This window comes from Typopeltis vanoorti, chromosome 8, assembly GCF_054136105.1.
Source record: "Typopeltis vanoorti isolate ZY-2024b chromosome 8, IOZ_Tvanoo_1.0, whole genome shotgun sequence".
NCBI lineage: Eukaryota > Metazoa > Arthropoda > Arachnida > Uropygi > Thelyphonidae > Typopeltis > Typopeltis vanoorti.
Window position 1 is genome coordinate 101390936 of NC_143556.1, and position 12948 is coordinate 101403883.

At 34.2% G+C, this 12948-nt stretch overlaps 1 protein-coding gene across 1 annotated transcript in view; it reads left to right on the plus strand.

Moving 5' to 3' along the window:
- Positions 1–398: 398 nt before the first annotated feature.
- Positions 399–12948, plus strand: part of ds (dachsous cadherin-related 1) — a 342130-nt gene continuing 329580 nt past the window's right edge. Inside the window, exon 1 of the mRNA XM_090396431.1 lies at positions 399–2164. Coding sequence (XP_090252557.1) covers positions 413–2164 — 1752 coding nt within the window. The 5' untranslated portion in view covers positions 399–412. The remainder of the gene's footprint in view (positions 2165–12948) is intronic.

Sequence of the window (12948 nt, forward strand, 5' to 3'; positions counted from 1 at the left end):
CTTTTTTATTCTAAATGTTCCCATAACCTTCTTTTATTTAATAATTTCCTCCTGATTATTTTTTTGAAATAAAAAGTTTGCTTAAATACTGATTATAGATTTACTTTTATTGTGAGGGTTGTTATTTAAAGTTTAATAATGTACGACTAAAGAATATTTGAATTTAGTAGTTTCATTTAATGTAGTAATTTTATAATATAAAATAAACTTGTTAATTTAAAATTTTATCTTCATTTTCTTTTATATCTTTTGCAGTGTTGCTACAACTGGCAGAAAATCTACCAAAATGCATTTTTATTGCACGGGTGTTGTACACTCCTGGAGTTCCTGGCAGTACCACAAAGAGTAGATCCAACATATTTATATATAGATATATGGGCTGGGTATTAATACGTATCAAATCTCATCTGTAATGATGGGTGGCCCAAGGTCAAGAAGCCTTCCCATTCTTTTTCTTGTGGCAGCAGTGATGTGGTGTTGTCGCGGTGAATATCTTCAAGAATTCGAAATATCAGAAGGATTAAGAACTGGGACTACAATTGGATATATTGGTCAAAGTAAGCAGGGTCTTCCCAAACCACCGCCACCTCCCTATTTAATAGTTCCCGTGCCAGGAAGCGCTGTAGATTCAGATCTTCACGTCGATCAATCTACTGGAGAAATTAGGACAAATATTGTACTGGACAGGGAGGATCGAAGTTATTATTCTTTTGTAGCCATTCCTTTGAGTGGAGAGAACATTCGTGTTGTAATCAAGGTACGAGATGAGAATGATAATGCTCCTAAGTTTCCTACTCTGTTCATGTCAATTGAATTTCCTGAAAATACTCCTAGAGACATGAAAAGAACGCTCAATCCCGCCAAGGATCGTGACCTTGGGATTTTTAACACTCAAAGGTATGAAATAGTATCCGGAAATGCTAATAATGCTTTTCGACTGTCGTCTCATCGAGAAAGGGATGATGTCTTATATCTGGATTTACAGATCAACGGATTTTTAGATCGTGAAACAACACCTTTCTACAGTCTTGTTATTGATGCATACGATGGAGGAACTCCACCTCTAAAAGGATCTATGACCGTTAATATCACTATCCAAGATGTCAATGATAATCAGCCAATTTTCAATCAAAGCCGATATTTTGCTACCGTTGCGGAAAACGCTACTGTTAGTACAAGCATCCTCCGAGTTTTTGCCACCGATACAGATGCGGGAGAAAACGGTCGAATCACGTATTCAATCAACAGAAGACAAAGTGACCGCGAAAATAAGTTTTCCATCGATCCTAAAACAGGTGTTATATCCGTTAACAAACCATTGGATTTTGAGTCCAAAGATGTTCACGAGCTTGTAGTAGTAGCACGTGATAATGGCGTTCAGCCTCTGGAAACAACCGCATTCGTCTCTATTCGGGTTACTGACGTCAATGACAACCAACCAACTATCAATCTTATCTTTTTAAGCGAAGATGCTTCTCCAAAAATATCAGAGGATGCACGTCCTGGAGAATTTGTAGCAAGAATTAGTGTAAATGATCCCGACTCTAAGGAAGAATATGCAAACGTCAATGTTACTCTCCAGGGCGGAGATGGTCACTTTGGACTTACAACTCAGGATAGCATCATTTACTTAGTAATTGTATCTCATCCACTAGACAGAGAAGCAAAACCCAATTATACAATGGTAGTTACAGCCACCGACCAGGGTAATCCACCACTTAATGCTTCACGGACTTTCGAGCTTTGCATTACCGATACAAACGACAACACTCCTGAGTTTGACCATACTGTCTATTATGCAAATGTGCTGGAAGTAGCAGATCCTGGGACATCAGTATTTCAGTTATCCGCAGTAGACCGCGACGAAGGCAACAATTCCTTAATTTCATATTCCATCAAAGATACTCCCGAAACTCATTCCCAGTGGTTCCAAATTGATAGCAAAACTGGACTCATTACAACCAAGACCCATATCGATTGCGAAACCGATCCTATTCCACAGATTACTGTAATGGCTACCGATAGCGGGACACCCCCGTTATCATCTAGTGCTACAATAGTTGTTACCATCAGCGATGTTAATGATAATGAGCCTATATTTGATCAGAGCTTTTATAATGCTACTGTTCCTGAAAATGAAAAAGTAGGGACGTGCATCTTAAAGGTAAGCTCAATTTTTTTCCTTATTTTATATCTAGTGCAATGAACACAAATTTTTCTAGTTTATTAGGAATATTCAAATATCATGTGTGGACCTCTTAACTTTCATTACCTGTTTTGATTTGCTTCATTGTCGACTGGACATGGTGAAATCCGAGGCATATTATGGAAACATGAAAACCAAAAACCAATAGGCTCTTACTGTTTTCTTTTTATTTAATGTGGGTACGATTTACTATTTTGTGCCGACAAAACTGATAGGCCAGCGAAGTAATCTGTTAGTTATAGCCTGGACTTTAAGTGCAGTGTACAGTACCATCTACATTTAACTGTTGTCTCCATTCTAAGATTATTTGAATAACTATTGCATGCATTTTGATTTTAATTATATGATTATTACTTCCTTGCACTCTGGACTCATTGAACTAGAAGACCTTTGATCAGTTTCGGTGTTTAATGGTTGTGTCGTTGTTTAAGCACCTTCACATGTTAGTTATTTGTGTAACAATGATGACATTTAATACTTGAAATCATAATTTTTATCAATTTACTCAACAAAAAAAAAGACTAATTGAGCGGGAGATGGTAAATCCCGTTTTATTTTATAGCCGGTAAAATAGCCTTTCGGCTTATTATCTTTGTAAAAAAAAAGACTACTGTTCGATGTTCTCGTTTTCATCCATACTAATGTGATGATGCCCCTTTACGTTGACGTAGATCTTTGGAAATATAACAAATCTGTTAATGGCATCCTATTCAGGGAAGTTTCTAATGAAATACCTATTGAAAGTATTTTGTGCGGTATTTATATTGAATTTGGAATGAGATGAACTACTGTCTTAATAGTTGCATAAGCCATCTTTAATTTGTTTTGCTGTAAAGCAGGAAATTTGAATTTATTTTAACTTCGAATGCTGCTAAATATACATATTTTGCGTACAATAAATAAACTGTCATTCGATTTACATAGGAATTTTCTAGTTAATGAAAAAGAATCAGATTCTGGTTCGGTTAGTACAGTAGAAATTAAGTAAATAAGACCAGTTCATAAAGGTCAATTCATAAATATACCTCAGCATGTTAAAAAAAAAAAGGCTATATACTCAAAAGGATTCATTTATGTAAAAATCGAGTGATAAATAGTTAGATACCTACAACTTTTCTGTTTTAATGCAAACTTAGTAAAGCATTTTCTTTTAGCAGGCCATTTTTCAGCATCTGAATTAAAATACCGACAGGTGATAAAAATTTCTGGTTTAATGTTTTCAATAATTTCAGAATACTAGTACGTCTGTGTTTTCTTACAGCATTTAAAACAGAATCAGAATTTTATATCCTAAAGAGTATTCGCTTCTAAACTAAGCTAGAGAACGCGACTTGTGTTCAAGGTGCTATAGCCCTGGATAAGGCCTCTGCTTTTTCAAACAGAACTACTTACTAAGTTCTTGTCGTGTCCTGAATGACAGAAAGCATTACCCAGAGGGTATGTCCTCCTATCTTCCAGTTGCATTTTCCTCTGTCTACTATGTTGGAAAACTGACAGGCTATATCTATCAGCATTTAAACATTTTCGTAAACTCGTATTTCATAACCACCATTACTTACTAAGCCATAGACTTAGATAACGCGGTGCCGTAGTTCTGTATGTCTTAATTTTGTCTTATCTCGAAGCAGAGTTCTACTTTATTCACAGACTATTTTCATCTTGGACACAGATCTTCACTTTAGACCATTTTCAACTTTGGCATCGAATGTTCTAAGTATTCGACATTCTAATTACAAATCTTTCGTATAGGTAATGTATTTGATTTGAATCATTCGAACAAAGTATTACCATGTAATAACAATAGTGAAACGAGAAAAATTCACTATATAGACGTAGTTTTCAGCAATATTATGATTTTGAATATTATCATATTATAGATGCCTTTTCATAGCATTTTTCACACTCTCAGAGCGAGCAAGAGAGAGAGAGAGAGAGAGAGAAGGCATTCTACTCTCTCAATATCAGCATTACTATAGAAAGTTTGGCTTATGCTTGTTTCGGTCATCGATTCATCTGTGAGACATCGAATCAAACATCGAATGTTAAAATTTTTAAACTTACATAAAAATTATAAATGAAAGTTCATTGATTATTTTAAATAGAATGAAACCAAAAAAAGATTGTAAACGTCAGCATTCAAACATTGTAAAAAGCCTCAAGCGGTAAGTTTAGGGATTCGGTTCATTGTGTGCTCTTACCTATTCATTAATAATGAATCGTTCAGTAATTCTGTTTAATTTGATGATTAAATAGTTGTGTGCATTAGTCACTTTGAAGGCCATGAAATAGCACTGTTCATTCATTCATTTTTTTTTCTTTCTTTCTTTAATTCTGAATGCATCGATAGTCCAGCAGTCTTCACTTTGGATTAGCTTTTCTACCTGGAGAGAGCTATTCATAGCATTGAATAAATAAATGCATCGAACACAGGATGTTTCGTTAAAATGTTTTATGTTTTCCAAACATCTAGATGTCAATGTTTTTTTTCTTCCCCCCCCCCTTCAGACATGTTTCCGTTGTTTAGGTGTTGTAAGTGTTTTCATGGCGCCATACAATGACAGGGTACTAGTATCGTTGTACAGCTAGTCCTCCAACTTTAACATGAGGGGAAAACTATTACAGTTACATTCCTAACAAGTAAACCGCCTTCGGCTTTAACCTCAATTTTATTCATCGTAAATTGGTGCTCACTCTTCATTTCAGTTTGTTTTTATAAAAGTTATTAGACTCATATGCTTTTTATCGGTATTACTCCCGCTTTTGAAACTTTTTTTTTATGGGGCATATGTGAATTTTTTTTTTTTTTCCATTTTGCATATGTTAGGCAGTTTCTTTATGGAATTTAAATTAGTATAGGAACACAAGCTTTCAATTTGTAATATTAGTTGCAATAAAAAATCAGCAAACTTAGTTGGTCGGCCTGCTATACCCTGAATATTTATATATTTATTCATTTTTACATTAACAATACAGAAAAGCGTATAAAATAAAAATAAATAAATGAAATAAGAATAAACAAATAAAAAATAAAAAAACACAGTTCTACATAATTTATTCCACCTTTCACTAACAGTCTTCAAATACTTCGTGCGCTGGATCGCTAGCTAACCGTAGAGGGAGAATTTTTCCCTAAAGTGATGATATTCATAATATCTTATCAGAATAGTCAGCGTAAAGCAGTCAGTACTATGTTCAGCGAAGGCATTCTGAACGAATATATATTTTCTTTTGCTGTAATTCTCTTGTTGTAGACTTATTGTTTTTTTTGTCTTCTATGACCATGAAACAATTGAACAACTTTCATTATTCGTGCTCTCTTAAAAGAATGTTACCTGTTCATTCCTTATTGCTGTATCGAAAGCAAAAGGTTGCTTTGTTATTGAATCGTGCACATTCCATTCATTCCATTCACACTTATTTATTAAGAAATTAACAAATTTGATGCAGAAGATTGGTTGCTGTTTTGAAAAACATCGCATATCTTACGAAGCAAAAAATCGCTTTGTAAAATATGCGAAAATATGTGAAATATGCATGTGTTTGACACTGACATTTGAAATTTTCATTTGACACTGACATAACTACGATTTTTCCCATTGTCCTTATCAACTTTTCTTTAGGACCTTCGTAGTTTCATTTTGACCCTCGTTGCTTCCATTGCTTCCATTTGGCTGGCTCAACCCTCGGATTTCCTGCATTTTGCAGTTTCGTCGTATGGTAGCGACGCCACTGCCGTAACTTGCAGTTGGCAGACATATTGACACCAGAATCTTATAATGCTCTTAGCTATTAAAGGTTGGAACCAGTGTTGTTTTATGGCACTTCTTTGAGACAAGCAGGGAACCGTCATATCGCTTTGGGCTACTGTTGATTCGTGAAATAATTCTACGGAGTGACTGTACGATAATTCGTGTATTCTTCGAATGGCGAAAAGGAAAATGGAAGGAACACATGCATTGTTTTAGACTTTTCAACTTTAAGTCGATGGAACGTGCACGCTCACGCATTTTTCTCAAGTGAAATGAAGAGGGAAAAGAGCTCAATACCGTCACACACACACACACATTCCTATCACCATACTCCTCCTGCTCCTCCCCCCCCCCGAAAAAATTCTTCGCATAGTAAAGAATGCCAAGTTCAAAAGACTTAAAAAATCACTAGTATAAATTATTTAAGCTCTAGTAAGGGTTTCGATATTTACAGGCATATTTTGAAAATTTCACTTGTCTTAATAATGTCTACTTAAGTGAAATTTTCAAAATATCGCACTAAGCTTGTGAACCTACAGCTCAAAATACGCTCATCCACTGCTGAAATGTTTCCAACTGACGTTTGAATTCACAACAGTAATTTAGATCTTTTAACTTTATATTGTTTCTTTGCCATCTGTCTCCCTGGCACGAGTTTATTTATAAATTTCATTACTTATCTAAAGACTGTCCCGAACATATCTGTAGACTCTTCGAGTAGCAGCCTAAGAGTGGAATGAATTTAGTTTGGTTTGACTCTGCACTCTCCGGTTGCCAGAAGTGTAGGATAGCCTCGAGATTGTCCCTAGTTGACTCATGGTCGGAATATACAAAATACGCGCCATGTTGTGGAGAATAGTAGCAATCCAATTTTAAGTCTTTTCGGAGTATAGGGAGTATAAGGCATTAAAACAGTTTATATGTTTGAACTCAAACATATTCGCGTTCTCTAGTTTAGTTTAGAAGCGAATGCTCTCTAGGATATAACAGGAATGCCCCAGAATAATAACTTGGACTCTTCAGTCTTAAGCGCATATTTGAGAAAGAAATTTGTACGTGATGTACATGTAGAGAACATCTGTTAAATTTTTCTTACATTATCCTTTTAACTTGACGTTCTAAATAAATAATATAACGAATGCTGTTAATTAGGTACGTTGCTCTAACTGACATAACAAGTAATAAAAAGTGTTGGTTTCTAAAGATATTATTCATTAATGCCAAACCTTAGTTATATTGATTGGCTACCTAGTGAATTACCAGTATTGCTTGAATATTCTGAAAAATAAAATCTAATTCATTTGGTTGTTTGAACGTTGTGGACTCATACATTGCATGAGTCCACAAGGTTAAGGACTCATACATTGCATAACTCTATCCTCGCATTTTTCACATATTCCTTCTCTCTTTCTCTCTCTCTCTCTCACCAAGTGTCATATATAATATAATGAACATTTTCTCAGATTATACTCACACAAGAAGATTCCTCCTCCTCCCTATCCCTTTTCTTGACGGCGATACATAATTCATGGATAAGTAAGTTCATCTAAACATTCCTATTCTATTCAGCGCCATACTTTCGTTAACATTCTACTCCGATGTATTAATGCTAATATACTTCTGAGTATAAATATTATTGATTCATTTTTATTTCAATAATCAAGTTTAAGATTGATCTTAAACTTGATTATTTTTACTCATCTCAGTGTTTCGTTCTCGATTAGAACGGGGATTTCTGATGCATGCTTTGTTTCCAGGAAAGTTGTACCATATTTGAATTAAAACAGAAATTCTAAAGTATTTTTGAGCTATGGGTGTTTGCAGTTGTACTTGTCCTCTATTTCATGGACGCGTGCGCCTTTGCGGTGTAAAATAATATATAGCCTTGACTGGAAAGACCTGATTTCAAATCCTGTCAAGGACACAAGGAAAGTTTCTAAGTCTTTTCAATCCAATTAAGTCTCAGAAGGAGGCGGAAGGTTTCTCTTACTAAACACAGACAAATTCGGTAAACAGAGACATAATACACTCGTTTCACCACCTCAGCAGTCTCTGACTAATTCTAAAATTCCTACCAAACCCTTTTCTAAATTATTTTTCGGTTTGTCTGGAATCTTTCGCTCCATGATACCAACGACCCCACTAAAAGACAATCCAGTATTGGTAACTAATAACTGTATTATTATACTGTTCGAAGTACAGTGTGTATCTCATATTGTAATATACACTGCATTTAACAGGGAACATGTTTAAAGATTAATCTAACTAAAGCAAAACTTATGACAAATTCAGATCATACGAACTAAAATTAACAGATGATCGTATAGAAATTGTGAAGAACTATATTTACCTTAGTTAATTAGTTTGTTTTAAGGAAAACAAGATAAAGAAATAAGTAGAAGAATCACATAAGGAAACAAAGCATATTGATTGTATGAAGATTACTTGTTAGGAGCTTTACCTAAATGCCTAAAAAGAAAACCTCTTTATTATGTGCATTATTCCAATGTTTATCTATTGAAGTGAGACATAGACGACAACTAAAAAAACAGGAAAACAGGTTGCATGTGGCCCAAAAAGCCTTGGAGAGAAGAATGCTCTACATAACAAAAAGGGACAGAATAAGAACTACTAGAATTAAAGAGATGACTGGAGTACAAGATATTGTAAAGAATGTAAGTGGAAATGGACTGGCCATATTAGTAGACTGCCACACGAAAGGTGGATAAAATTAAACACTGAGTGGATACCAAGAGAAGGAAAGGTCGTCAAAGAACAAGATGGAGGGATGATCTACAAAGAGTTCACATAAGATGGTAGATATTAGATTAAAAAAATGGAAAATTAAGACGGAGGCCTATATCCTGCAGTGGATGGAAAGAAGCTAAAGAAGAAGAAAAATGTAAGTTTACCATTGATATAATTTTCCACGTTATCCGTTCTATGCAAATAAACATGTACAGAATTTAAAACATTCTAATTGGAGTTAAATAAGATTATGGTTTTCAATAAATGCAAAAATAAATAAATAATAAAATATAAATAAATAAAATAACCAATAAATTATCAGTTTGGAAACCTTTTAAAAGTAAAGAACAAATCGAAAATATTATATAACAAACATGAAAATACAGTCATTTTTCAAACATAATATTTTTTCGTTTGACTACACTACACTACTTCCTTTGATTATAATGGTAAATAAATTAAGAGCATCTGATATGTAATCAGAAACAATGCATAAAGTAATATTAAAAATAGAACATACATTGAAATCGCTATTTAGTTTAGACTGATAAAGAGTTATTCAGGGTAGATCTGAAGCTTGAACAAAATATTGCAAATGCTCCATCAACCAGATGTTGGACAGCTCTATGTGGAGGCCTGTCTCCTCGGTTTGTTGATTCGATGTATGAAGATTTAATTCTAATAAAGGCAAATTTCATTTTATCGTAAAGAATGCTTTTTAAATATTTCGATGGTATTCACCTGAAAATGAGTATAAAATTGCAATTCATTATTCGGTGTTATCTCCAAATCTTTGCATACCACTAATAGTTTTGGCAACAACTCTGCTTCAAGAGAACGTTTAATTTTGCAAACAGAATTTATTACAGTATATTATCGGCTGGAATCAAAAGAACTGGTTAGATTATGTCGAAATGTAAAATACCATTTCTTGTTTTGTAAAGAAAGAATGGCCTTAGTGACAGGTTTGTAACAACACCAGTAGTTTAATAAGAAAACAAGTCGCGATAACTGCACAGTTTGAATGAAAGTCCCCAAGTTGAGTAATTCTCGAATAGTCCACAATAACACAGTACAAGGAAATACGAGAATTAAGGTACATTTCTCTTATCTCTAGAATGCATATATCCATGAGAGCAGCTATCATTCTCTTCCCTCTAGCAATCCATTTTAGATAACTTTGACGATGGAAGTTTCATATAATGGGAATGGCTGATGTAGTTTTAGATAAATTTCTTGCATGAACCCTTCACTTTTAACAGTACTGTATGTAAACGACCTGGCATTGCAAACAACAGGCGTCACTGGTGGAATGAAGCAGAGGGAAAACATTATTGAAGAATATTAAATATTCATCCATATTCGGAAATAAAGGAGCAGTGAAAATGTGTTAAAAAAAACAATCTTTCGATTACATTGATTCCAAAAGAGATGTTGGCCTGATTTTAAATAATTTGAAGTTAATAAGAATCAAGTGAATATTTTTAGTAGTGCTCTTTATTCTTTTTTGATGCTAACTATTCACGACTCACACACACACACACGCACGCACGCACACACACACACACACATGTATCAGGATATTCCAAATGAAGAATTTTATTTTATAATTTTTTAAAACATTTTAACTTTTGGTTTTAAAACATGTGCTGTACTCTAAACAGATATTGGTGATAACAGAAATGTGATAGTCGGGTTAAATGTTATCCATTAATAGGCTCTTGTTACCCGAGTTACTAGTTCATAGCGTAGTGTTGGATATAATTCCTTCTTCGTTGCCTCGTATTGGTTGAATCCCAACAATCAGCTTAAGTTATGCAAACGAAAACTGATCTTTATAAGGTCACAGTAAAGATGCTTTAGTCTATCTATTGGTTTGTTGGAGATCTTTAGCATTGAAATAATTTTCCGAGTTAATAACAAATAACTGCTTGTGCCCTTTCCTTGTATATCCTTATTGTGTTGTTGGCCTTCCAAACGTATATTATTTCGAGTGGATGTGAAGTTTCTGCAGAATTGTTCTACATTAATTTATAGTTCACTTTTAAGTGGTTCTGTCGAGTACTTATTCTTGAGTCTATCCATTTTCTTGTCATGGAGAAACCATTATTTTCACAGAAGCATTGCTCCAGGCACATTATGCACAAATGAAATAAATATATGACGTTCTTTGTAATTCATCACTGTCACGTTTCTTAAATATAATTGTTCATTTTCTTTAATGTATTTTTTTTTTTATCTCGCATCTGAAGTAAACTGTTTCACCATGTATTCATAATATATTCAGAATATTCATCATACAAATCAGCGAGTGCATTTGGTCTTCTTATTTTCAATCTGCTGCAATACAGCGACATAACTTGATCAGTATTTTTCAAAAAAAAAAAACTTTTACTTTTTTATTTAAAGTGAAGTCTTTACTTTCACTACACATAAGACGATTATATTTAAATATATATGTTAATGGCTATAACTACACAAATAAATAACAAGCAACGAATCAACAGCCCTCAGGCTCTCATATTTATAGAAAAATAAGGATGTCCCGAGTACCTTTCATTTTTCACGTAACTCTTTAGTTCAGTTCAGTTCAGTTCAGTTCACAAAGTAGTAAACGGAACCAGAAATTAAAAGACTTTACTCCGTGCATGTATTTTCACCATGGTTTAAGAAAACACTGCCGAAATAAGTTTTTTTTTTCGTGCAAAATACGATTTAATCCCAACGAGAAATCGATAGAATATGGCCGTTCGACACAAACAGCACGCTATATTTTGAACATCGCTAAAAAATCATTAAGTTTCTTATGTCGAAAAGTCGGTAGGTTCCACAGATTATTTTTAGTATTTTGAAGAAATAATCTAAAAAGGTTTCTGTTGATAAACTTCAAGCGTCGATATTTAGATGAGAAAGATTATCAAGCAAAGATTAACCGACTAAGAAACGAAAGTTTGGAAGAGCGATACGTTAGTCATATGTTATTGTGCCTTTTTGCCGCGCGATGACTTGGCAGTATACTACTTGAAAGGCTGAGTCTCCCTATGTTCTAAAGATATACTTGTATATTATGGAGTCGTTCGCTTTTAAGTCTTCTTCTTCCCTTCACGTATTAGGCCTAGTGGCCTGTTACGGGGCTATCCATAGTCCTAAACCGTACCCGTCCCGAGAATAAGGTTGCTGGCCCTATGCCTCCCGGTCTGTCCTATGTCTGTAGATGCGTGTGTTCACGGGGCCGGTTTGCCTGCTCGCGAGAAGAAAAACACCAGATAAACTGAGGAGAAAAACCCTGCAGTCCACTCCCAAGACTGGCTAACTTGGCTATATCTGAAAAAGATCCTTAAGTTCCTCACGTCAGCGACAAAAATCAAACCCAGGACACTCCTTTCCTGGCATATGGTTGCGAAGCGCATAGCCACTCAGCTAACCACGCGGACGCTTTTAAGTATTTCAGTTTATAATTTTCCTTTGTAAATTCTTACCATATCATTCCAAGATTCACTGACTCATCAAAGTTCAAAAAAAATTCAAGCAAAAAAAAAATATATATATATATATTGCTCTCAAACTTTTGTCCACGGAAAACACCTTGAACTGGTTCTTCATATCTTCACAGCATTCCTGCGCACTCATGACATCTTTCGTGGTGTACACTTACTAATTGGTTATATTTTTTCTAGAATTACCCACATCTGGATATGTTGTTTAGGTGGCTCATCTCTCAACGTTAAGTCAGAATTTTCATGAAATAGTTTCTCATTGTTCTAGTAATGCAAACCTTCAAAAATAGTTTTAAAAAACTGGTCTGTAAATAGTAAAATTTACTGATGCTTTTAAATAGATCTTTTTAGAACAATATATTTTGTTAGTCTATAATAAAAGCTGTAAAAACGGGACAGATCAAAATTCTAGTTCTGCGTAGTATTTGATCATGCGGGTTAACTTCAGTACATTATATAACTAAAACGTTAAAAAAATTGATACTCAAAAAATGGAATAATCGTATGAGCCGTATGTGTTTTGGCAACTGTTTCTGGGAAGTGGGTTCTCAAGCTTCAGATATTTATCTGTAACTAAGCTTTATTGTTGAGCGTTGATCAAAGAATTTTTAGATATTTGCACATTGTAAATTTCCATGATTTCTATTAATTTATTCTGATTTACAGTTTTCGAATAATTCCAACTTTTAGAAGATTAAAAAAATCTTCTTAACGTTGTCGCAAAATAATAATAAAACTCAACTTATTT